At 44.3% G+C, this 25303-nt stretch overlaps 1 protein-coding gene across 2 annotated transcripts in view; it reads right to left on the bottom strand.

Moving 5' to 3' along the window:
- Nucleotides 1-4167: 4167 nt before the first annotated feature.
- Nucleotides 4168-25303, bottom strand: part of FIBCD1 (fibrinogen C domain containing 1) — a 953795-nt gene continuing 932659 nt past the window's right edge. For both annotated transcript variants that reach the window (XM_086924803.1, XM_086924804.1), the window contains one exon: nt 4168-9285. In XM_086924803.1, coding sequence (XP_086780929.1) covers nt 9026-9285 — 260 coding nt within the window. In that variant the 3' untranslated portion in view covers nt 4168-9025. The remainder of the gene's footprint in view (nt 9286-25303) is intronic.

Here is a 25303-nt window from a genome sequence, read left to right as displayed (position 1 = left end):
ACTGCTGAAGAGGTGCCTGTAGAGCACACTTCTGAAGAGGTGTCAGTAATACACACTGCTGAAGAGGTGTCAGTAACATCAGTAATACACAGTGCTGAAGAGGTGCCAGTAGAACAGTCTGCTAAAGAGGTGTCAGTAATACACACTGCTGAAGAGGTGCCAGTAGAACACGCTGCTGAAGAGGTGTCAGTAATACACACTGCTGAAGAGGTGTCAGTAGAACACACTGCTGAAGAGGTGTCAGTAATATCAGTGGTACACACTGCCGAAGAGGTGTCAGTAACACACACTGCTGAAGAGGTGTCAGTAATACACACTTCTGAAGAGGTGTCATTAGAGCCCACTTCCGAAGAGGTGTCAGTAATACACACTTCTGAAGAGGTGACAGTAGAGCACATTTCTGAAGAAGTGTCAGTAATACACAATGCTGAAGAGGTGTCAGTAATACACACTTCTGAAGAGGTATCAGTAATACACACTTCTGAAGAGGTGTCAGTGGAACACACTTCTGAAGAGGTGTCAGTAATGTACATTTCTGAAGAGGTGTCATTAATATACACTTCTGAAGAGGTGTCAGTAGAACACACTTCTGAAGAGGTGCCAGTAATACACACTGCTGAAGAGGTGTTAATAATAAACACTTCTGAAGAGGTGCCAGTAATGCACACTTCTGAAGCGTTGTTAGTAATACACACTTCAGAAGAGGTGTCAGTATTACACACTTCTGAAGAGATGTCAGTAGAACACACCTCTGAAGAGGTATCAGTAATACACACATCTGAAGAGGTGTGAATAGAACACACCACTGAAGAGGTGTCAGCAATACACACTTCTGAAGAGAGGTCAGCAGAACACATCTCTGAAGACGTGTCAGTAATACAAAATTCTGAAGAGGTGTCTATGCAGCATTCCTCTGAAGATGTATCTGGAGAACACACCCCCTGAAAGGATGTAAGCAGAAAACACCTCTGAAGAGGGGTCAGTAGAACTCACTGCTGAAAAGGTGTCAGTAGTATCAGTAATACACACTGCTGAAGAGGTGTCAGTAGAACACACTTCTGAAGAGGTGTAAGTAGTATCAGTAATACACACTGCTGAAGAGGTGTCAGTAATACACAATTCTGAAGAGGTGTCAGCAATACAGAATTCTGAAGAGGTATCAATACAGCACTCCTCTGAAGAGGGATCATTAGAACACACCCCTGAGAGGATGTGAGCAGAGCAGTGAAAACTGATCCCTTTGTCCGCCCAGGTATACTAGATCGGCAGGCATAGAGGTCAACCTACTATAGCGTTTACTCTGTCAAAGGGATGTAACAATGGGGGAGACAGAGAGTCTTCACCTTGGGTACACCAAAGGTCCACACGCTTTTAAATCTGACGGGAGGACCATTATGTTGTTGGCCGGGACAATCTGTCGCCTTTGAGACAGAGTATCCATTTGGCCAACATAGAAATCAGCCCCAGTCCCAGAGGTGTTAGTAGAACACATTCAGAGCTGCCAGCGGGACACCCTTAGAGGTGCCGGGAGGACACCCCAAAGAGGTGTAAATAGGATGCCTTGCAAGAGGGTATATATTGCAGGTCCATCAATCCCTGCCCCACCTAAGAGCAAGTGGTCCCAGGAACCTATCACTGTTCCTAAACATATGTGGTAACCTTGCTTCAACCCATGATGTATTACATCCTTACAAGTGATTGACCCTCTGATAGATGATGCTGTGCCTGGTCTGAGATATTAGAGGTGCTTCGGCTCTTAAGGCCTGAGGTGCACTCAAGCAGGTAAAGAAGGTATCTGAGCCCCTTGATGCATCTTCAAGGCGGGTTCTGCCATCTCTTCCAGATGTTGTTCTGAAAATGAAAGACCTGGAGAACATCCACACATGTTGTAAGATGTTCTTCTAGTGGGCCATAGGACCACTGGTAACTACACTTAGGTGACAGCACTAGGCAGCTCATCTAGGAAGTCCTGCTGTGCGTGAACTCAGCTTCCACCTCACTTGTGTGTGCTCTCATCAGTTTCGAGCCCCAGATATTTAAACCCCAAGAGTCCAGTGTGGCCTCCTCCCAAAATCAATGAGTTTCTTTTGACAAAGGGACTAGTGATAGGGGAATATGTGGTGAGGACAGACCCATGTTTAGATCAACATGAACGTTTTTGGGTCGCCCCCTCAAGAACATGATGGTTGTGGGCAGTGAGTAGCGTACACTATGTGTTTTGATTTTCGGAGGCAGGCACTCCAGTCTACAGAGTGAGGAAGCGATGGAACTCTTCTGTGTATGAGGTGCATGTGCCAGGAGGGAGCATGGTTCATGGCGGTGGCTCCGTCATGTGCAGATGAGCCAATTCTGGGCATTGGGGCATATGTACAAGGGAATGGCGGAGTGTGATGTTAAGTACAAAATGCTAACGCGACATTCCTCCCTTCAGAAAATGCAGGGATGCGCCGTATTTACAAAGATACAGCGCACCCCTGCGTTTTTCCTAGCACTGGCGCTAATGTAAGCTGCCAGGCGCCAACACAGGCACCACTGTGCTATGGTGCAAGGGTGCCTGCTTTGAGGTCATGATTTATGATGTGCAGGGATGTGTCCCTTCCTGCACATAAACAATCACAAATGGCTGTTTGTAACTTTCATATGTGCTGCGTTGTGCAGCACACATGGAAGTTGCAAATCGTATTTTTGTAATGGTTCATCACAATAATTCATGGCGTTTGCTGTTTCCTTTGTGGGCTGCTCAATGCAGCACAAATGGAAACAGCAAAAATGAGGAGAAAGAACGCATTTCTCCTCGTTTCACCATGTTAAGACCAGGTTTTCCCTGGTCTTAATTTTGGCGCTGCCTCCTATTTACTCCATCCTTGTAAATAAGGGGCAGTGTCAGAATCAATGGGTGTAGCGGCGGAACGCCCGCCACAACACCCATTGCAGTCCTCTTTCATGCTATGTAAAGAGTGAAAGGGTGCCTTATTTACAAGGAGGCGTTAAGTCACATTAAGTGTCTTAATGCTGACTTGTAATTAAGGCAAAGCCCGTACTGCCACAGGAACGTCCTTAAAAGTGACGTTCCTGTCGGGATAGGGGCTTGTAAATATGCCCCATTGTGCCTCTATCTAGGGTTCTTACATTGAAAATGGAGCTCTTTCATGACTAAAGGCTTGGATCTAGAGATCCCATATGTCCTCTTTTGGTGCAGGAACCAGGGGATATAGACAGGATCCTTCGTCAGGGGTCATGTGATGGTTCCTATTAAGGGGCGCAGAGGGAGGCACTCCTGGGCATGGCATCTGGTGGTACACATCTCCCAAGTCCCCGCTACCTTCATATGTTCTGAGCTCTGGCAGGATGCTGGCTCTTGAAGCTTTAGGATGCAGCAGGAGAAGGCGATGGGCTCTCAGGATTAAATGCACTGGGTGGAAGGGCTCTAGCTGAGAGATGGCTCTTTCAAGATCTCGACTGCTCACTTTCAAGGACAACCAACAGGTTGTGTCTGTCTCCATCCCTGTCCTGGGGGTTTAGAGGTCTGAGCTTGTGACTTGTGGGTGCCTGGTGGCTGCGAGTACACGCAGATGCTCCAATCTTCATTTGAAGTTTTGTGTTTGCACAATCTAAATACATGTAACTGTTATACTGCCCTGTGAACACTGATGTTCCTAAGTAACATGCTTCATGGTGTATGTTATCAAGTTCTGGATATCTGAAGCATGAAAGTAAATCTTTTTTCAGGGATACCTTCAGTATATTCTGATTTCTAGCTTTCCTAGTTTTAAGGGCTTGCAGTCTTACTCACAGGAAATAGTTCATGCTTCAGAAGACCCTAGTGACACCACCCTTGTTTTGTACACCTCTAAAATAAAAGTTTGTTTCTCAACACTCTTTACCATTTTCCTAACACCAGTAGGAAAAATGTAACTGATATATCCTGGACACAGGTTAGCAGGCCTTGCTCTCAAACTGATATTTCCAGTCCACGCGATCACTCTTTATCAGCCAATAATCAATGACTTTTGGGGTTTCCTCAACATGCTTATCAGTCACCTTGTGCCCTCCACCCACCAATGTGTATTTGCATTCTCATAGCCACCACAGCACCGAGGCATGTTAGTCAGAATCATAGTCATCAGAAAGCAAAGTCTGCAGCCTGTTTGTCAACAATTTGGGCAACAGCTTTATTTAAAGCGAGAACGGACCAGTCCCTCAGTCCAATCAGACATATCATTTGGGTGGAAGCAGTAAGCCCTTTCAGTCCAGCAGGTAAACACAACACTTCATGCAAGCCTCCTAGTCTTGGTTTTTGCTTCACTTCCTGAAAGTATTTCCTGACTTTCCAGATAAACAAAAATGGTTTGGGTATCAGTAGACCTTTTGTTCATTTGCAAGCTTCTGCAGCACAATCCTTTTTCATATTGTGATCTTCGCAGCTGTGGTTTAGAGGTTTAGCTGTAGGTTTGGTGTAGTGGGCAGCCTTGGAGGGTCTTTAGGAAATACATTACTAGTACACTGGCCAACATAAGATGTAGTAAAAAAAAGACAGCTGCCTTAGTCCTTTGAAGTGTTCTCTTCATCTGCGTCTTCAGTGCCTTTAAGCAGACTTAGCAAGAGAAGTTTTGCCTTCCTGAATCTATCCTCAAGTTCCCGGGCATTGTAGTATGTTTCACTAATTGGATTAATTTCTGTGTTTTTTCTTCTGCTACTTAATGCTCAACTCCAATGATATTTATTGACTTGTCTAACTTTATGGAAGACATTTTCATTTTTGGAGTAAAAAATACTGTCAAACCTGCCTTTTTTTTTTTTTTTACTTATAAGGGATTTTAACACTCATATAATGACCTTCATTTTTATTTTTTTATGGCAGGCTAGGAGTGTGCAACCCTTTGACCCTGGCCTCAATGTAATGCGGCTCACCAGTCAAAGGAATGTCAGCAGGGTCATGGTCCCTTTCCTCCCCCACCTGTCTGGCACATTTTCAAAGTAATTTATGGATGTATATATAGAAAGTTTTAATTTGCATGTTAATACATCTGCCATACCAATGGCTTCTTCCCTCACATGCCTGTTTCTACTTAAGTTGCTTTCAGCTGTGTCTAACTGCACTGTCTCTTTCTCTCAGATGGTGCTCGAAGTCTCCCCCTTTCCTCAACGGGCATATGCCGTGTGCAGTAGTATTGCGGTCACTGAGAGACCTGCTGCCCAGCATCTTGCATTATGCTGACTTACGAATGAGAACAAGAGAACCTACAGCAAGGCCCACCCCCCCATCGGGCAACAGGAGCAAGCGGTGGTGGAACTAAGTGTGGTAGGGAGAGTGGTTGTGGAGAGGAAGGGCCACTGTTGAAGAAGTGGAGAATGAGGGTCTGGTAAACAGAAGTCAGCATGGCAGAGTTAAGAGACGGCAGAAGGAGGACAGAATGCAGTGGCTAATGGAGGAGAGGCAGGGCCTTGAAGGGGAGGGAGGACCTGGTGGAGAGCATGCAGGACCTTGAAAGAAGAGGCAGGACCTTGTGGACAGAACGCCGTGACTGATGGAGAGGAGGTAGGGCCGGTAGGTATGCGGTAGGACCGATGAAGAGAAGGCAGAGCCTGGTGGAGAGGAGGCAAGGGCTGGTGAAGAGCAGGAAGTACTGGTAAAGATAAGGCAGGAGCTAAGAGAGAAGAGGAAGAACCTGATAGAGAGGAAGGCAGGGCCTGGTGGAGAGCAGGCGGGGCTTGATGGAAAGAAAGCAGTACCTTGTGAAGAGGAGGTGGGACCTGGTGGAGAGAAGGTAGGACCTGATGGAGAATTGGCAGGACATGTTAGAGAAAACGTAGGACCTGGTCGAGAGAAGACAGGACATGGGGGAGGGGAGACATGGTCTAGTGGAGAGGAGGCAGGACATTGCAGAGAATAGGTAGAGGGAGTGGTGAAGAAGATGTAATACCTGGTAGAGAAAAGGTAAGACATGGCAGAGAGGTGGGAGGGTCTGGTCGAGAGGAGGTACAACCAGGTGAAGAGAAGGCAGAACATAGTGGAGAAGAGGCAGGACATGGTGGAGAGTAAGCAGGGTCAGGTGGAGAGGAGATAGGACATGGTGGCGAGTAGGCAGGGTCAGGTGGAGAGGAGGCAAAGCAGAGCTTAGTGGAGGGAAGGAAGAACCTGATGGAGTGGATGTAGGACCTGTTAAACTAATTACGGGGAGTGGTGAGGCTGGAGGTGTAGGATTTGTAAAGAGAAGGAATGGCCTGGTGGAATGGAGTAAGGAGCTGATGACGAAGGGGCCTTGTTCGTAAGGCATGGCCTAGTGCGGTCGTGATTAGAGAGACACAGCTGTGCTTTAGTGGAGGGCTACTGCAATCTTTTCTGAGGCATTGGCTAGGGAGTAATGTGTCTGCATTTCTAAGAGGATAGGAGCATGCCTGAAGGTGCTACCTTGATTCTGAGGTAAGAAACAGAAACAAAAGGCTATAAGAGTCAATGTGGCGTCTTTAACCTGCAGTTTAATGGACTTTGTTTTCTATTTATGGACTTGACCGGTCGCTGAGGTTGTTTCTTATGTCATTCCCAGACGGTCCTTACTCTGAAAGCATCTCATTTGTATCACACCACTGAGCACAAACACAACAAAATATATCTGCAATTGTTGATCATAGTTGAGTGTCCATGAATGACAAAGCCACAGCTTGAGTGATGTTGTGCTTTGTGTTTATGTAATTATTCTGAGCATTTGCTTGTAATGTCTGAAGCTAAAAATTTGGGTTTTCTCTAAAAAGAATGTGCTTTACAAACCCACTGTCAGCTTGTGACTTGATTCTGGGGTGCTTCCCTGAAGTAGTCATTGGACGGGTGGGGGCTGTGGTAGGAGACGGTGATATTTCCTTACTTCTGGGAGCTATGGCATACGTTTATTATTATGGGGATCTGTTGTTTGTACACAAGTTCAAATACAACAAAAGGGATATGGCATTTCGTCAGCCACAGTGAGCTGCCTACATCAAAATGAAACAACAAGGGGATGTATAGAATGCTTGAATCAATCTCAGCCACTGGCAATCGCTTGGGCCGCGTTCCAGTCCATCATTTTATGCCCACCATGACACCTCAGTTTGAACCCACCCATATGTAAATCAGTCGTTACCCTGCTCCAATAGGAATAGTCCAGCCCGACCAGCCAAAATGAAGACAATTTTCTGGCCTTTTGTAGTAATTTGCAACTATCATTAGGTGTCGTCCGGTGCTCGGTCTTTACCTCACCTTGTGCAAACGCTAGCGATGCCTGCACCATGGGACTATGCCCCTGCATGACAAGAGCCCAGTGTGCAAGCTTGATTGCATGTCACGTCCATTGTCTTGCATCTCACTTCTATAGTCTCACGTCACTTCTGTTGTCTGACATATCACCAACTCCTCCAACAGCACCCATCCATCAGAGGAGATTCCGACACATAGCATGCTTTGCTCCTGTTGTAACAACCTAGCAGAATCATCAGCCGGCTGGGACTTCTCTCCGTTCTACCCTTCAGCCTGATCTGCCAGGAGATGAGCCCAGGCCGCTGAGAAGTGACTAGTCTCTTTGCTGACCAAGGCGGTCCAGTGAATGGTGTCCAAAATGACCTTAGCACCAGCCTCGTAGATCAGTTCACAGGGAGAGGAGAAGTCTTTGTGGCTCTTTCACTCTTGATGCTTCCATGTATCATAGAGAGAAGCAAAGTTAAAGCTGCCTGAGTTAAAGCCTGGTCCATCACTGATGCCGCCACACCTCAGATGCCTAGACTCTGGAGGGTTTATGGACGCTTTCTTTAAACCTGGGGCTAAAGATGGGCTTCTCTGGGTGTTTCAGGATGGTTCCACCCTGAGGAAGTCTTTGAAAGTATTAACAAGAAGCTATTGCACAAGGGAGTCTGCAGCTTAGATGGATCAATATCACAGGGGCTGTCACATTTGATTATCATCCCAGGTGGATTCAAGAAAAAACAATAACAGAAGAAAGCTGACATTTCTGAGAGTATCAGGATAGGTCCATTACTGAATGATGGTGACATGAAAGACTTTAGGTTGATTCAATCACAGAAGAGAGTGGGTATCTCTGACGTCTACATGAGTTGATCGCTGGAGGGAGTCACCATCAAAGATGGTGTTGAGATAAGGAAATTGCAAAAGTGACTGCCTTTGAAGTTCTTATGGTGTGCAGACTGATACAAGAGCTGGTATCTTGATAACTTCATAAAGCGCCCATCACCAGATGGATTTGATAACTTAGGTGTCTTCAGGATGAGAAAATCAAGAGAAAATATATCTCAAATGTGTTTATCGTGAGACATTTACAGAAGAGAGTTGGTGTCCCTGATTCTGGGATAGCCCAGTGAAAGAAGAGGACTGACATCTTGGATATCCTAAGATTGGGCTTCTTTCTGGAGAATTTACGATGAGCTTCTTCCAGGAGGATATTGGCAAATAAGGAGTTTGTCCGAAATATTTATAGATGCATTTAGGCCACTCAGAATGTCTTATCTTGGATTTACAAGGGATAATAAATATTGGCATTTGTGGGTTTTCTTTCATCTCTGATATCAAAATTGTCTGCCTCCTGATGGGCACATCACTAAAGAGAACTGCTTGGATAATCTTTTCATGGCAAATGGAAGTCATTTGCTAGGCTCTTTGGAAGGTTTTCTCTTCTACTGACTCATGGGTAAGTCTTGTAAAATGGGACCATTTGCCTATATTTTCTAATGATTGTCAAGGTGGTTTCTTCCTAGTTGTGCTCGAGATGGACTTGGACCCATATCATTCTAGCGCCGGTGCTGTTCGTACAGGTTCCATTCTGGAAATGCAAGAGTACAATCTACTCTCTGGATTTTTATGAGACCTCTGCATTCCCCTCTTCCAACCAAGGTGAATCTTGCTGTCTACAGGCACTGGAAGAAATGGACCCCCTACGCTCCTTGTCTTTTAAACCCCTCCACAGTCAGGAGTAGAGTCGTACAATGAGCAACACTGTTGGCAAGACACTGAGAAGCGATGATACACTCTGAAGAGAGGCTGTCACTTCTCTTCCTTGACAGGCCTTATCTTCATCTCAGTAAACTTGAGTGAGTACTGCCAGCCGGTCCAGGAGGACCACTCAATGCCATCGGCGTAGGAGGTGTGGTGCCCCTTGAGATACTGTCCGTTCAGGTTAGAGGTGTGACAGTTGCGGTACCACCAAGCCCCATGGTAGAAGGATGCGCAGTTGTTCTCCGAGTGGTCGTTGTCTAGGTCTTTGGTGGTGAATCTCATGCCGCTATGTTTCAGTAAGGAGTCACCTGGAGGGGAGCAGACGAAGAAAGACAGAAGTAAATATACAATGCGGCAAATCTCCAACCAGTAATAGATCAAAATGCAAGTGCAGTATTCGGACTATAAGTTGCAACTCAGGTGTCCAGCACCATCTTATTCAGGGCAAACAATAAAAAATGATGCATCTACTTTCTGATGTCTGTTTATAAGTTGGATTCATAGCTGTACCAGGATTCTATCTGCAATGATCCGCATCCAATTGTGAGTCTACATAGATTTTTTATTGTCATAATTCACATTGGTTAAGAGGGGTTTCAATGTATTTGTCCCATGACCGACTCACACCCCCATCCCCTTTGCATTCAAAGAGCACTTGTGAAACGTTCACTTATAGAGTGTTTCAAATGTTTATATTTCACTTTGTTATTACAGGACCCTTTGAGAATACATGTAATCAAATTTAGAGTCCACTTCGATCAGTATTTTTACTACTTTTATTTAGTGTCTTGCTAAGGAAGATCTTTCGACATGCCTTTCGGTGGGAAGTGTGAAGAGTCCTCTTCTTTCTTCATGGCATTCAGTCTTCCTTCTTGGAGCTTTCCTTGGTACTCACTGACACATTTCCACCCCTCTTTTGACACCCTCTTGTGGAAATATTATAAAAGGACAAGGAGACCCAATTCATACTTGGTCAGGGACCTTTGGGTAATTAAACTTTTTTCTAAAAACAGTGGTCCCCAGACAAAAAATTGTTGAAAGAAAATAAATATAGACCAAATCAGTACTATAATGTAGTAATCTGTCCAGCCGAACAGATATTTAATGTGCAATCAATTCAATGTTTACAAAAAATAAACTAGAAGCAGTTTTAAGTGGGACACAAGCCTGCATCCCATTTTAGCAAGAAAGACGTACAACATAAAGTGAGGGGTTCAGGCAAGGAAAAATGTTTGTTTTCAGCACATTTCTCATAGAACAAACAGAGTATACAGTAGACACCATTACACAAAAAAGAGGACATTTTAAACAAGCTTATATGGTGTACAAGGTGTCAAAGGCATTTCGATCCCTTAGCAATGTAAACCAAGCCGCAGATGCTGTCTCTTTTAAAAAAAAAATTTTTATCACCATCGTTGGGTCATTTGACAAAAAAAAAGAATACATTCACAACATAAAAAAATAGACATTCAACATCTTCTTTTACAATAATTTTTGATGATGATGGATGGGCGGGTAGGGCAGGTTACCGATTCCCAATACAAAATATATACAAAGAGTTATTCCTCTAAATAAACTTTAAGTACTCCCCAAGTCAGTATACCTAATCGTCTTTTCCTGACACCCTTTAGAGCATACAAATTCCATTCTAATTCATATATATTAAACAATTTCCTTCTCCAAAATTCAAACATCGGTGCTTCAAGTTGCAGCCATTCTGTAGCAATACATAGCCGAGCTATAGTCATAGCCAAAAATAAAAAGTTATTACATTTACATATATTCTCATTTTCATTAACACTTTGCCCTCCCCCTACTAACATAAGTGCAGGGGATATTTTAAACGGATATTTAATGACTAAGGATATGAACCTTTCTATACTGGTTATGAAAGACAATCATTTCGGACAGTTGTAAAAAACATGGACAATATCTGCATCTTCCCCTCCGCACCGAAAGCATTTTCCATCGTACATAGGCCCCCATGTTGCCATACGTTTGGGAGTATAGTATAATCTGAATATTGTTTTATATACCTGAGCTTTCAAATTGGCCGACAAACATATATCTTTAGCCATCAAAATAGAATCTACAATATTTAGATCGGGTTCCTCCAATTGATTCTACGAATATCTATACTACTATTATAAAGAGAGAACTGGGAACCTTTGAGGCGGGTAAACTCGGGAACCACAGCGCCAATCAAAACACCCAATACATCATTTGAAACGTTAGGGTAAGCAGATGGACATAGGCTATATACCAGAAAAAAATATACCTTAGAAGGACAAAGTACGTTCTTTGCCAAAGTAGTCCCTTGGAAGTAGCGCCATCTCTGAGGTGGGCGTATGCGCTAACGACGTAGAATTTTAGGCGTGCTGACATCACGGATTGGCCATTTTGGTAAAGTAAACCGGTCGGCCAGGAGCGGGCAGGAGCGCGGGCAGTAGCGGCCAGGAGCGCAGAAACGACACCCTGCGGAGGGCGACATGCACAACAAACGGACAGGAGCACGCACGCAGGGGCCCCGGCCTCGGAAGCCCAGAGCAGCACCAGCCCCAGCAACGTCAGTAAGAGCCCCGCCATGCTGCACTCACCCGCTCTCCGCATGTACGTGCCCCGGCCTCGGAAGCCCAGAGCAGCACCAGCAACGTCAGTAAGCCTGCTAACCAAAAGCTGCATTGTCTACTGCCTGTCCTCGGCCCCGCTCGCTCCCCCAGGCTCTCAGCCGCGCTCCCTCCTCGCCCCTTCACGGCTCTCGGGACGCTCCTTCCCCGGCTCCGCTGCTCCCGCTGCTGGCCGCTCTGCTGCGCGGTGCTGCCCCAAGCCCCCTTCTGCCCCGGACAACGTCGGGACGGGCTGCAGTGCTAAGGCATTTGCAAATATGCAGACAATGTGTAAAGTGCACTGCGTGCATAGTGGTGGCTATTGGCTCTATCGGTGAGAGCATCAACTGTGGAGCTAAGAAGAATATCTTCCAAACTAGAATGTGAATTGATGGAATTAGTGGCTCTAGAAGAGACTAAAAGAAACAAGTAAGTATCAAGTAAAAGTGCTAAAAATAAAAAACAAAGAACGTTACACATAACAATGTGCACAGGATATTAAGTTGTCCGGTCGCTTTGTCTCTGCGCCAATCTTGGAACGAGGACCAGCTTTCACAAGAAAGAAAATGGCAGAAACAAACATTCTCCGAAGGAAAAACATCTGAGCGCGGAGTAACACTACAAGTGGAGCAGCAAAGACCTCTACCCTCTGCTTCATAGTTTAAACAGAAACAAATGCAACCTGCCAAGACATTGTGGTGCCAAAGAATTTAAGGTGCCATTTCTATTTCAAGCTGACTATCAAAGAGCATGGAGTGCACTCACTCTGCTCTTTCCTACAAAAGCCTCATCTACCACGACAAAGGTCGAATTCCCTCTGCTAACCTCCAAGGTATCACAAATGGTGCCCAGTGGCCTCTATATCCGTTTCTTCTTATACACAAGTTAAAATGCACTTAATAATTCACCATACAGAAGAGCTGTTCTCTCGTACATTTATCAAGCACACAAACTCTGGACTCTTCTACAAAAGACAGAGTCACAAGGACAAGGTTACAATTTCTACAGCCAACTCTTATTACTCAACTAACAGGTTCCACTGTATGACATTTATCTATACTAAAATAATAAAGAGAGAGCCCAAACCTTTGAGGCGAGTAATCTCAGGAACCACAGCACCAATCACAACACCCAATACAGCGTTGGAACGGGCAGTTGCAGCAGAAGGACATAGGCTATGCAGATGCCCACCATATACATTTAAAAGGTAAAAGAACCGTGCCAGCAAAGTAGTCCCTTGTGGGCGTGTCTGCGTTGTGATGTGGGTGTGAAACCGCTGGGGGCGTGGGGTACGTTCCGCCCTTCATGCCATGTCTCATATCGTGTGCTGTGGGCGTGTGCTGGGGCGTGGGCGTGTGCGGGGCGCGGGATTACGGGAAAAAAAGCGAGCGTTGTGCCCAATATTTCATTGTTTTTTTTTACCTGGTTCTGTACAATCCAGCTCTGGGTGTCCACCCTGATCCCTTTAAATACCCCTGCACCCCATAATCATAACCCACCCTTACTCCTTAAAATACCCCAACACCCTTAAACACTAACCCATCTTAACCCTATAAATATACCCTGTACCCCAAAACCCAAACCTATCCCTAAACCCTAAAAATACCCCTGTACCCCAAAACCCAATCCTAGCCCTGAACCCTATAAATACCCCTGTACCCCAAAACCCAAACCTAGCCCTGAACCGTTAAAATACCCCTGTACCCCAAAACCCAAACCTACCCCATAGCCCTAAAATACCCCTGTACCCCAAAACCCAACCTAGCACTGCACCCTTAAAATACCCCTGTACCCCAAAACCCAAACCTACCCCTGAACCCTAAAAATACCCCTGTACCCCAAAACCCAAACCTAGCCCTGAACCATAAAAATAACCCTGTACCCCAAAACCCAAACCTACTCCTGAACCCTAAAATACCCCTGTACCCCAAAACCCAAACCTAGCCCTGAACCCTAAAAATACCCCTGTGCCCCAAAACCTAGCCCTGAACCCTTAAAATACCCCTGTACTCCAAAACCCAAACAGACCCCTGAACCCTAAAAATACCCCTGTACCCCAAACTGACCCCTGAACCCTAAAAATACCCCTATACCCCAAAACCCAAACCTAGCCCTGAACCCTAAAAATACCCCTGTACCCCAAAACCCATACCTATCCCTAAACCCTAAAACTACCCCTGTACCCCATAACCCAAAAGTATATCTGAACCCTTAAAATACCCAAACACCCCAAAACATATACCTCAGTACCCCAAAACATATACCCCTATACCCATACTTACCGTATCCAAACATAGAAAAAAAACATGCTTTTACCATTCATGCATTTACAATGAATTTCGTTGTAAATGTATGCATGGTAAAAGCATATAAAATGTAATGCCATGCTGCCATTGCGGAGTCATGGTACTTTCGTAATGAAAGTATGCGGAGTGATGGTATGCGGAAAGAAAGTTGCCGAATAACGGGTGTTTACCCTCCCCCGGTATGTACATTGGTGGCACGGCGGGCCACATCTCCAGCAACATACTCATACTTTTTCACCACCGATTTGAAAAATGCACAGGTCTCTCTCATTGATGGCCAGCACCGACATACACTTTTAGACACACCTCCCGCCACAAGTTCTACAATTGCGAACTTTAGAGCTGGGGAGCTACGTTCGAATCTCGGCATAAGCGCAACATCCTGTGATTCCAGGCAAATCGCTTTGTCTCCCCGTGCCTACCACAAATGAATATGTTCTTCTGTAATGTAAATTGTGCTCATGCCATGTTGTCGAGTTCGCGCTATATAATATTGCAAGGAAAAATAAAGTATGGAAACTCCAGTTCACACACTACTGAACCATCAGCAGTGCACTGTGTATCGGAGCGTTTCACAGGCCTGTCACAGATAAGAAATGCTATCAAAACGAAATCCTACAAAACAATATACTACTGGCCGGCAGCAATTCATACCCGGACAACGTCGGGATGGGCTGCTAGTACATTATATTTGTTCAAATCATCAGGTTTATAATCCATCAGCAATCGATATATCATACCTATCCTTTTTTTTGATTGAATTGCCTCTATTAATTTATTAGTGCTGGGTCTATTTAATTTCTTTAAGCAAAAATCTCTGATTTGAAGATATTTAAAAAAGGAAGACTGAGGAAGATGGAATTTGCTACCCATATTAGAAAAAGATTTAAATATTCCGTCTGTATCATATAGGTCTTTGATTCTGCCCACCCCTTTCTTGCTCCATTCCTTCGCTACATTGTCCCAGAATATTGATGGAAGTATTTTTTTCTGCAGAAAGGGGAGTATAATACAAAATTCTCTCTAGCTTCATTATCCTCGCAACCCTTCTCCAAACTTTATATGCAGACTCGATCACCTTAAAACGGGTGTGTTTGTAGTAATTCCCCTCCAACTCTTTTAACAAACATCCCTTTGCATGTTCCCCTAATAATAGATAGAATATCGACGGGTATTCTGCCGGATCCTCAATTTGTTCTCCCGTTAACAATATTCCCATTCTTTGTAAAAAACAAACATAATAATAAAACACAAAGTCCGGGATCCCGCGCCCTCCTCTCTCTATAGGCAGGGTCAACCATTTCATTGCCCGTCTAGTTTTTCCGGGTGTCCAAAAAAATTTTGTACATAAAGTTTGCAATGTGGTCTAAGGATATCTCTAAGGGAATACTGCGATATAAATATAAGATCTTGGCTAATACATTCATCTTGATGATATTGCCTCTCCCTATTATAGACAACTGAAGTCTCCCCCATCTATCTAAGGATTGCTTAATTTGTTGCATTATTTTACCCCAATTAGCATCCACTATCTCTTGTGTATGGGATTTAATTATAATACCTAAATATGTCACTTTGTGAGTAACCCTGTAATCGTCAAATTGAACAGAATCTGAACAAAGCACCTGCGTTTTCGCAGCATTTAATTTATAGCCAGAGCTACTTCCAAAGTCTATAGCCAAACATTCAATCTCTGTCATTGCCTGTCCTGGGTCCGTGGTAATGATAGCGATATCATCCGCATGTGCGAAAACTGAATGGGGTATAGATGAGACAATGAATGGTTTAATATGTGGTGACAATAATAATTTTAATAAAAATGGGTTAATAAATAACGCAAAAAGAAGTGGAGAGCAGGGACACCCCTGACGTGTACCTGTTGTAATAATTATCCTTTCCGATTTTCTGCCCATGGCTACAACTCTCACATTAGGTGCGCAATACAATGTTTTAATGGCTCTCAGAAAATGTTTGCCAAATCCCATTCTATTCATTACTGACCACAGATATGCCCACTCTACGCGATCAAACGCTTTCTCAGCGTCGAGTAAGATCAATGCCAAGTCTCTTCTCTCAATTTCAGCTATGTCTATCAAGGTGATCACTTTATTAATATGTGCTATAGTCCCTCTATTTGGGATAAACCCATGCTGGCTCAATGATACTAGTGGTGTTATAACCTTAGACATACAATTTGCGAGCATCTTTGAATAAATCTTGCTGTCACAGTTTAGTAAAGATATGGGTCGATATGAGGCAGGTTGTTCCGGTGGTTTTCCTTTTTTAGCAAATATTACAATTGAGGCATCATCCCATGACTGCTGTGGGGCTCTCCCCAATTGTGCCATTCTAAAAGTCTCCAACATGAAGTTTTTTAAAGGTTCAAAAAAACATTTATACACCTCTCCTGGGATAAAGTCAGGGCCGGCTGCTTTTCCATTCGGGATGTTTTAACTGCTCTTTCCAGTTCTTCCATTGAAAAGGGCTGATCTAATACCTCTTTCTCAAGATCTGTTAATTTACTAAATATAACCTCATGCAAAAAAGCTTCAGGAGAGGGATTAGATTGACAAGTATATAATTCAGTATAAAATTGATATAATATTTCCAATATTTTCTCTGGATCTTCAGACATAACCCCATTTTTATCTTGCATTTTCACAATTTGACGAGCAGAATCCTTCATTTTTAATTTTAAGGCTAGTGATCTTCCTATAGCCTCTCCGTACTCATGGGTATACCTTCTATATGTTATGTATTTCCTAGCTATTTCCTCACACCAAACTCCTGTGATATTAGCACGACATTTAGCGATTATCCCCTCATATTCCTTGATTTTAGTCATATTATCCCTCTTCTCTATTTCTTTCATCAGGTGTTCTTCTGCTTTACACAGCTGGTCATACAAATCCCGCATTTTCCCCTGTTGCTGATTTTGATGTTAAAGTCCATAACTCACTGCTTCCCCTCTAAAACAAGCTTTCCATGTATCCCATATTATTTCAATATTAGCGGATCTCATATTATTCTGTAAAAACTCTGCTATCCATTTACCCATGTATTCTCTGTATTGTGCATCCAAACACAATTTCCTGTCGAACGAAAAGCTCCTACTTTGTTGCATTTCACCAATATGGGTAATCTTGATTATTAAAGGGGAGTGATCTGATGTTACCCTGGGATATAATTGAATCTTGATGTTGGATTGGATGCTGGTTGAGGTAAAAAAAAATAGTCCAGACGGACAAATTTCCTATGTGGTGAGGAGTAATAAGTATACCCAAGTAATGTTGGAAAAATTTTACTCCTTATATCAACCAGCGCATGATCCTTAACAAAACTATATACTGCTTTAAATACCCGAGGTTTTCACCCCTTATAATTCTCTAGACCAGCCTCTAACTCCCCCGCTGCCAAATTGATATTTAAGTCACCGCACACCACTAAGGGAGAACTCCAGTTAGCCAACTCAGAATTTAGATATTCAAATACTTCCCCCTCATCCAAGTTGGATCCATAAATAGAACATATCGTTATATGTGTGCCTCCTATATTTTATGTCACTATCACCCTTCTACCCCATTTGTCAGTTAGACTGTGCACAAGTATACCTAAACGCAGTCTAGTTAATATCATTACCCCTCTTATCAAGCTTGTTTGCTGAGATGCTGCCAAGACTGTATATCCTAACTCGGCAGCTAAACCCCTTTTCTCCCAGTGAAGATGGGTCTCTTGTATACACAAGATGTCCGGCTTTAAAAAACGAACTTCAGATGCAATCCTTTTCCTTTTATTTATATTGTTGAGACCTGAGACATTAAAAGAGCATATTTTAATATTCCTACCCATTACAGTAGTTTCACGCCCTCTTTACCTTCTGCATGATTAATTATTGCTTTGATACAACCCATCCTACATCCCGTCCTACCCTCGAATAGTGCTCTCTTACTAAATCTTAGTCTTTTTGTCAAGTCCATAATGTCATTTGACCCCAACGTGGATTTTTCCCCCTTTAACCCCAGTGCCCCCCTCCACCAACAACCCCCTGACCCCACTGACCCCCCTCCCCCCCTCCATTACCGAGGCTTTCGGACTCCTGGTCCTGGTGATGGTAATGAGTATAGATCCCCCCCTGTCCCCCCACAGGCTTCTTTTCATTCATATTGTAGTTTATAAAGAAACGGTTAATATCATTTTATCTAGACCTTCCTGTTCTTACTCCCAATCTTACTCCCAGGAACAAAAAAAAATTAAATAATACTATTTATCTCCTAAGTACTTGACCATTCCCTTTTTAAAAGAGATAAAGAGAATGTTATAACAACCATTCTATATTGTATTTCATACAAAATGCATGTCCGTTGGCTAAATCATTAGCTAAATCATAGACTAATGCCTACAGAGTCATTCAAATTTAAGATCTAAGAGTCCTTAATATTTTGCAGGTATTCCTTTGCAGCTGTGACATTAGTAAAAAATCGAGTGTTCTCTTTATATATCACTTTAAGCTTAGCCGGGTTCATAATATAGGCTTGTGCTCCCTTTGTTTGGTATTGATTCACCAACTGTCAAAGCTGCCAGCGAGTTTCCATCGTGTATTTACTATAGTCCGATGTTGCAAAAAAAGTAAACCCTTCACCCATACCTTTACTATTTGGTCGAGTGTGCATATATATATCTTCTCTGGCACGGAAGCTGTTGAAAGCCACTAGAAAAGGTCTTGGTTTAATAACATTCTGTCCAGGTCGAAGTTGAGTATTGAAAGGATACCTGTGGGCACGCTCAATCTCTCGCTCCCAATCCCATTTTTTCAAATCCGGGAATGCCTTCTGAAACAATTCCACAATAAACTTGTGTGGATCCTGTCCTTCTTTTCCTTCGGGTATTTGCATGAGTCTTAAATTATTGCGCGTGCGCGATTTTCAAAATCGGCCATTTTCCATAATAAGTCCTCTTTATTAGCACTTAGCATTTCAGTGGCCGCTTTCTGTTTTTGCAGTTCATCCTCAATATTAGATATTCTGGTTTCAACCTCAGTAAACCTTTCCCCGAAGTCTGCCTGCGATTTTGCTAATCTACAGATAGAACTTTGGAGTTTCCGGCAAGAATTTTGAATTTTGTGGCTTTCTTGCTCAGTTTTGTCCATATGACTCAAAATTGTTTGATATATCGTGGCTAGAGTGATATTGCTTGTCAGATCTTCTTGTTACCCTGCAACAGCTCCCTCTAGCGTAGATGCATCCCCTTCACCCCTCACAGTGATAGGGCTTTCTTCTGTGTATTCATCAACTTCGTCGTCATCAACCTCGCTTTCAACTTCCTCAATGCGCATTTGTTTAGAGTACTGTGTGGCCAGATCTTCACATGAAGAGGCTGAGTTTTCTGAAACTGAATAAAAACCCACGGATTCTGCCTCATTAGATGCAGCTGTATCCACCCTAACATTCACGCCTTTCTCTACCATAATCGAGCCTTCAAGAGGTTCCGTAACATTTCCCTCTACTGGTCTGACACTAGGCTTTCCGTCTGTAATTATAACACCAAAGCTTTCATTTACAGTCGAATTTTCGAGTAGTGTATTAACGTTTTGTGGCGTCATAATTAATGCTTGTTCTGGCGGATTATCATTCTGTATCACCTCCTTTAACGTGATTAGCTCTCCCGTATTGTTCTTTAGTTGTGATACTATCTGTAGGCTGCGCGCCGCTTCCTTTCGCTTTTTTTCCTCTGCCGCCAGAAACAGGGTAGAAATCGTTTATCTGGGAACACCAGAAGTTTCTGAAACTACCCCTGCCCCTGTTTTCTTTGCCGCAGCAGCAGCCCCGCTTATATCCTTCTCACCTCCGTTCACAGCAACAGTGGTGTTAGTCTCAGGATCTCGCTTTTTCCGTGTGCCTTTCGGAGCCATATTGAAAAACACTCTTGCAGCTCCTCTCTCCTCACAGCCTCCCGTGAAGTGGCGTTCAGTATGCTCGCAGCGGAGCCAAGCAGCAGCACCTGTGATAGTTGCCGCCCGCCAGGCTCGGCGGAGTCTCGTCAGCGCTGTAACCACCTTCAGCATCGGCGTCGGTGTCAGCGTTCTCTTCTCCGTCCCGTTTGCGATGTTCTCCACGAGGTAGGAAAAGAGGAATTTGCACAAATTTCTTTTTTCCGTTTTTCCGTTTCTTTCCGGTGCTCATATCATCTCATTATGCCAGCGTCTCTTTCACAAACTATCTCAAATCGCCTGTGGGTCAGGGAGAGAGATCAGCTCACACGTCCAGCACGTCCAGCCGTGCGGGCGCCATCTTGCCTCGCAGATGCTGTCTCAAGTAGGATTCCAGAACCATGTGTCTCCAGTCTTCAGTCTATCATGACATGAGTGTTACCGGCAACACTCATGTCGTGACAGACTAAAGACTGAAGATGCATGGATACAGGCCAGATGACCAGGTCATACGGGATCAAACAAATTTCAGCTACAAAGGTCGCAGAATGAGCTTTATAAATATAATTTGAACAGCAAACTGGTGGCAAATGATAATACAATGAAAGAGATAAACTTTAGAAAATTTAAGGGAAAATAAAAAAAAAGGTTGGAAACTGGGCAAAGACAAGATTGACTATTCATCAACATAGAATTATCTGGGTATTTGGTTATCGGACACGCGTAAAGTTCGAACCCATCTGAGATCTATGGGGAAAAAAGCATGGAATCTAATACTTGCATTATGCAAACTAAGTAGCAAGTTATACAACCCACCAGCAGAACCTATTATAAAGGTAATAAAGGCTAAACTGATCCCCAAAATATTGCACAGACAACAGGCTCTCCTGCCTTCCCCTGCTCGAGCTTGGCTCAGCAGCAGGACAGAATCGTGTCTCTGGTCGGCAGCATCCATGTTGTGCTGTCCAGGTCTAGAAGACTGGTCCCGGGAGCACTGAGGGCCTCCCGGAGGAGCTTTACAGTGCATGGAATCATATCTTCAACACTGTATACGGTGTTGACATATGATTCCAACATGATTGATACAAACACAATAGGTTCGTAACAGCCAGCTTAGAGTTAGCCATTGCATAATGACGGATGGCCTCTCTATGTATCATATGTATCATAATGGCTGATGCACCACCCAGGAGAATGGACTCCGTGGGATGTAGGGGCACCCTGCTTATGCAGGGGCACCCTCACACTTATAACTGAGCGCCTTGCCTTCAGGATTGAAAGAGCTGCCTTATGGGTGACTTGTAGGTTTTAAGTGCAGTGACCTAATATACAAGGAATCATATATCTGGTGTAAGTGGTGCTAGCACCAGCTTACACAGGCTGCCAAGCCAGGCCTGTAATCACAATTTGAGTGGTCTCCCTTGGGTGGCATAATGCATACTTCAGCCCATAGGGGACCCCTGGTGTACCGATGCCCTGGGTACCTTAGTACCATATGCTAGGGACTTACAAGGGTACACCAGTAGCCAATCTGGGGGGTATCTAAGTACTCACCATACACAAGTTAGGGAAGAAGCACAGAGACTGGGGGCGTGATTAACAGGATCCCAGTAAGACTATTCAAAAACACACTCACACCAGGCAAAACGTGGGGGTAACCGTGCTAAAAGGATCCTACCTTCTTACAGAGCACATAAAGTAATCGCAGCAGAGTCATAATATATTTTAAGACCGCTTCCTCCACCAGAGTCAATGGAAGTGCACACCAATGATTCACATCCCCCTTCAGCCTTTCCAACTGTGGCGTGAGTTTTTTGTCTAAAAAGTCCCAGAGCTCGCTAGTGATATATATCCCAATGTACTGTAAACTAGGCCTGTGCGGTAAATTCCGTTCCGCTCGTGGAATTTGTTGAATTTGGATAATTTCGCGTTCCGCTGAGAACGCGGAATTGTCCAAAATTCTATATTCTGCGACTTCGCGAAATTTTTTGCTTGTTCGCGTTCTCAAAGTGCGTGTTTGCAAGATATTTCCCCCGAGCAGGCAAACAGCGATTGCGAACAGGAAAAAAGCAATGCGAACAAGCAATTCCGTTATGTTCGCTGAGATTTTTTACCGTTTCGCTGAGATTTGCGTAACGCAATTCCGCAAATTCCACCCACCCCTACTGGAAACCATCCACACAGAGCAGCACCTGTCAGGATCGGGGGAGCCTCATCTCACCCCTAGCCAGCGAAAAGATTATTGACTTCGACCAATTAATCCGATAGTCTGAGTAGCCACCAAAGAGATCAAATATGTGTAGCACCCTGTGAATGAAGGAGGACTGGCTGGTCAGGTAGAGCACTACATCATCTGCATAGAGTGATATTCGCTCCTCCAAGCCTCTATCATAGCAAACGCCTTGTGCCAAGGGATCCTGCCATATCCAGATTGCCAATGGCTCAATGGCCCAGTTAAAGAGCATCAGGGAGAGAGGGCACCCCGGCCTAGTGCCCTTCGGCAGTGGAAAAACCTGAGACACTGGTCCATTAACCTGCATCCTCGCCAATGACTGATGTTATAGAAGCTGAACCCAATTAAAGAACCTCGCCCCAAAGCCAAACCGTGACAGGGCAGAAAACAAGTAGTTCCATTCATTACTGCCGAAGGCCATCTTCGCATCCAATGACATCACCATGCGGCCGCCAGCTTTCCGGTTCCGATCTCATGCAGCACCCCATACAGACGACGCATGTTCAGTCGGGTACTCCTGGTAGGCATAAATCCTGACTGGTCTGGCTGTACAAGCTTTGTAATTACCAATAGCAGCCATTAGGTCCAGGCACCTTGCCCAACTGAAGGTCCCTCACTGCCCTCACAAGTTCACCCTCCATTAGATACACCTCTAACGCCTGCCTGTCATCTTCACTGAGTATGGGTATGGGCAAATCCCGCAAGAAGTCAACACAGTCAGCAAGGGACCGGACCCTTGTAGATTTATACAGTTCCTTGTAGTATTCAGCAAAGGAGTTGGCTTTAGCCAAAATAGTGGTCTGGAGCACGCCTGATCTATCCTTCACCTCTCGGACCCAGGGGCGATCCTGATCCCGCTTCTTGAAGCCAGGCCAAGAGTTTGCATGCCTTGTCCCCGATAGCATGTAGGCAACGCAGCAATGCCAAGGCATGTTTCTGGGCCATCCGCTCTGCCAAAGCTTTCAGTTCATGTTGTTTGAGATGCAGCAGATGCTTCAACCCCATCTCCCCATGATGTACCACCCTTGCCTCCAATTGCGTAATCTCCTCCTCCTCAATTGCACAGCAGGCCAGTCTATGATCCCTTTTCACTCCGCGGTCCATGCCTGGACCTGGCCCGTAGTACCGCCTTAAAAGCCTCCCACACCACAGATGCAGATTTGACCGAGCCGACATTCTCCATAAAGTACTATTTCACCCTTCCCTAAGCTGTTGTCTAATTTTCTCGTCTTTCAAGGAACCATGGGTCTATTTTTGGGGGTAGGTAGAAATCTTTTGTGGGTCCTCCTAGGGTCACTCCAACCATCAAGTGATCCCAAATACCATGCTGATAATAACAGGCTGCCCGAAAGGAAATTAGCAAAAAGAACAATGTTCACAAGGAACTCATTTGCACATGATGAGGAGTGTTCATTCCTTACAGCAACTATAGTATTGTAGTTAGAATGGGAATTAAACTGGTCTAACTCTGTTATTATATTGAATAAGGATAGAATAAATCTAAATTTCATAAACTGAAGCCCACAAAAAAAAGCATTTGTCTCAAGCCCTCTTCAGCCGAAGTTGGGCGTAACTTTAAATTCATTTAACAATAATCATAAGGAAGAAAGCAAGGGGGTATCGGCAATTACTGTGTATTCACACTATATACAAGATAAAATATGATCAAAGTGACTTTTGTGCCCCTGGGTAGTGACCAAAATAAACAGTGACATATTATACAGTGACTAATAAAAAATTGAACAGTTGGTAATTGGAATGTAGTGGGACATCATTGGTGGGATTCATTTTTCAATTCAATTATTAGGAGTTTGTTCAGTGTCATAGGACTCTCTCGTTTAAAAAAGTCAACAACATTTCGACCCTCTCGCGCTACGGGGTCTCTTAAGGAGAGGGATTCTGGGGACCCAGGAAAAGATATTTGCCGAAGGTTATAGAATATAGAACAACTTGATGTTGATCATCAAGGAGGTCTGGTAGGCCCTGACAAGGAAGCTGTGATCAGTGCAAGAAAATATGTCCCTTATGGCAGCAGTCCCCTGCGGTAAAGGGGCATACAATGGGTGTTGCTGTGGGCGTTCCACTGCAACACCCAGTGCTTTTTGACGCTACACTCTATTTACAAGGGTGCCGTAAATATGGGGCAACACCAGGGCCGGCCCGGGAACCGAAACCGGCCCTGGCAAAAAGCTCAGCCAGCCCCCGGGGGGTTACTGCCGAGCTGTTTTCAAGGGCCGTTTTGGTTGATTTTGTTACAGGTGGCCGATATTGCCAGCTACCGGCAACAAAAACAGCCCCCACCCTGGCAGCCCACCATGGGAACGCGCGGTGCCCGCTGCGGCCAGTCCGGCCCTGGGCAATGTAAAAAATAAGACCAGGGAAAACCTGGTCTCAAGTAGGCACAACAAAGAAAAATTATTAATTTCTCCTCAATTTTGATGCAGCGCACATGGAAACAGAAACTCGCCCTTATTGATTGTTCATGTGCAGGACGGTGTCCCTTCCTGCACATAAACAATTATTAAAAAATGACATTTTGCAACTGCTATATGTGCTGCATTCTCAACACACATAGAAATAGCAAATCGTAATTAGTGATTGTTTATGTGCAGGAAGGGACACCTTCCAGTTCCTGCACATGAACAATCAATCCCTGTAATGTAGACAATCTACTGCAAGAGTGCCCGCGTTGGCACTAGGCAGCTAAATTTTGCTCCAGTGCTAGGGAAATGCAGGGGTGCACTGCAGTTTTGTAAACATGGCGCATCCCTGTGCTTTGAAACTGTTGGAGCATGGCGCCAGCAATTTTGGCCTAACGCCGTGCTCCAACAGTTTCTTGTAAATATCCCCATAAGGGGAAGATTTACAAGGGGATATCGCCACCAGAACGTCACTTTTAGGTACGTTCTGGTGATGATATCCCCTTCTCCTTATTTACAAAGCAACCTTAAGCCTAACGTGGCTTAACCCGCCTCGCAAATAAGGCCCCTTTTCATGCTTCACTTAGCGTGAAAGGGTTGTGAAATGGGTATTGCAGTGGGAGTTCTGCTGCAACACTTATTGCTTTCTGACACTGCCCCATATTTACAAGGATGGGCAGCGCCAAAAAGTAAGGCCAGGTAAAACTTGTTCTTAGGATGGAGACACGAGGAGGAATTAATTTCTCCTCGTATTTTGCTCTTTTTATGAGTGGTGGATTCTGCAGCCCACGTGGAAGGAGCAAATCGCCTGTAAAGATTGTTTATGTGCACAAGG

This window comes from Lissotriton vulgaris, chromosome 5 (assembly GCF_964263255.1).
Source record: "Lissotriton vulgaris chromosome 5, aLisVul1.2, whole genome shotgun sequence".
In the NCBI taxonomy this organism is placed as follows: Eukaryota; Metazoa; Chordata; class Amphibia; order Caudata; family Salamandridae; genus Lissotriton; species Lissotriton vulgaris.
The sequence above is the reverse complement of the archived record's forward strand: the minus strand, read 5'-3'. Positions and strand labels throughout refer to the sequence as shown.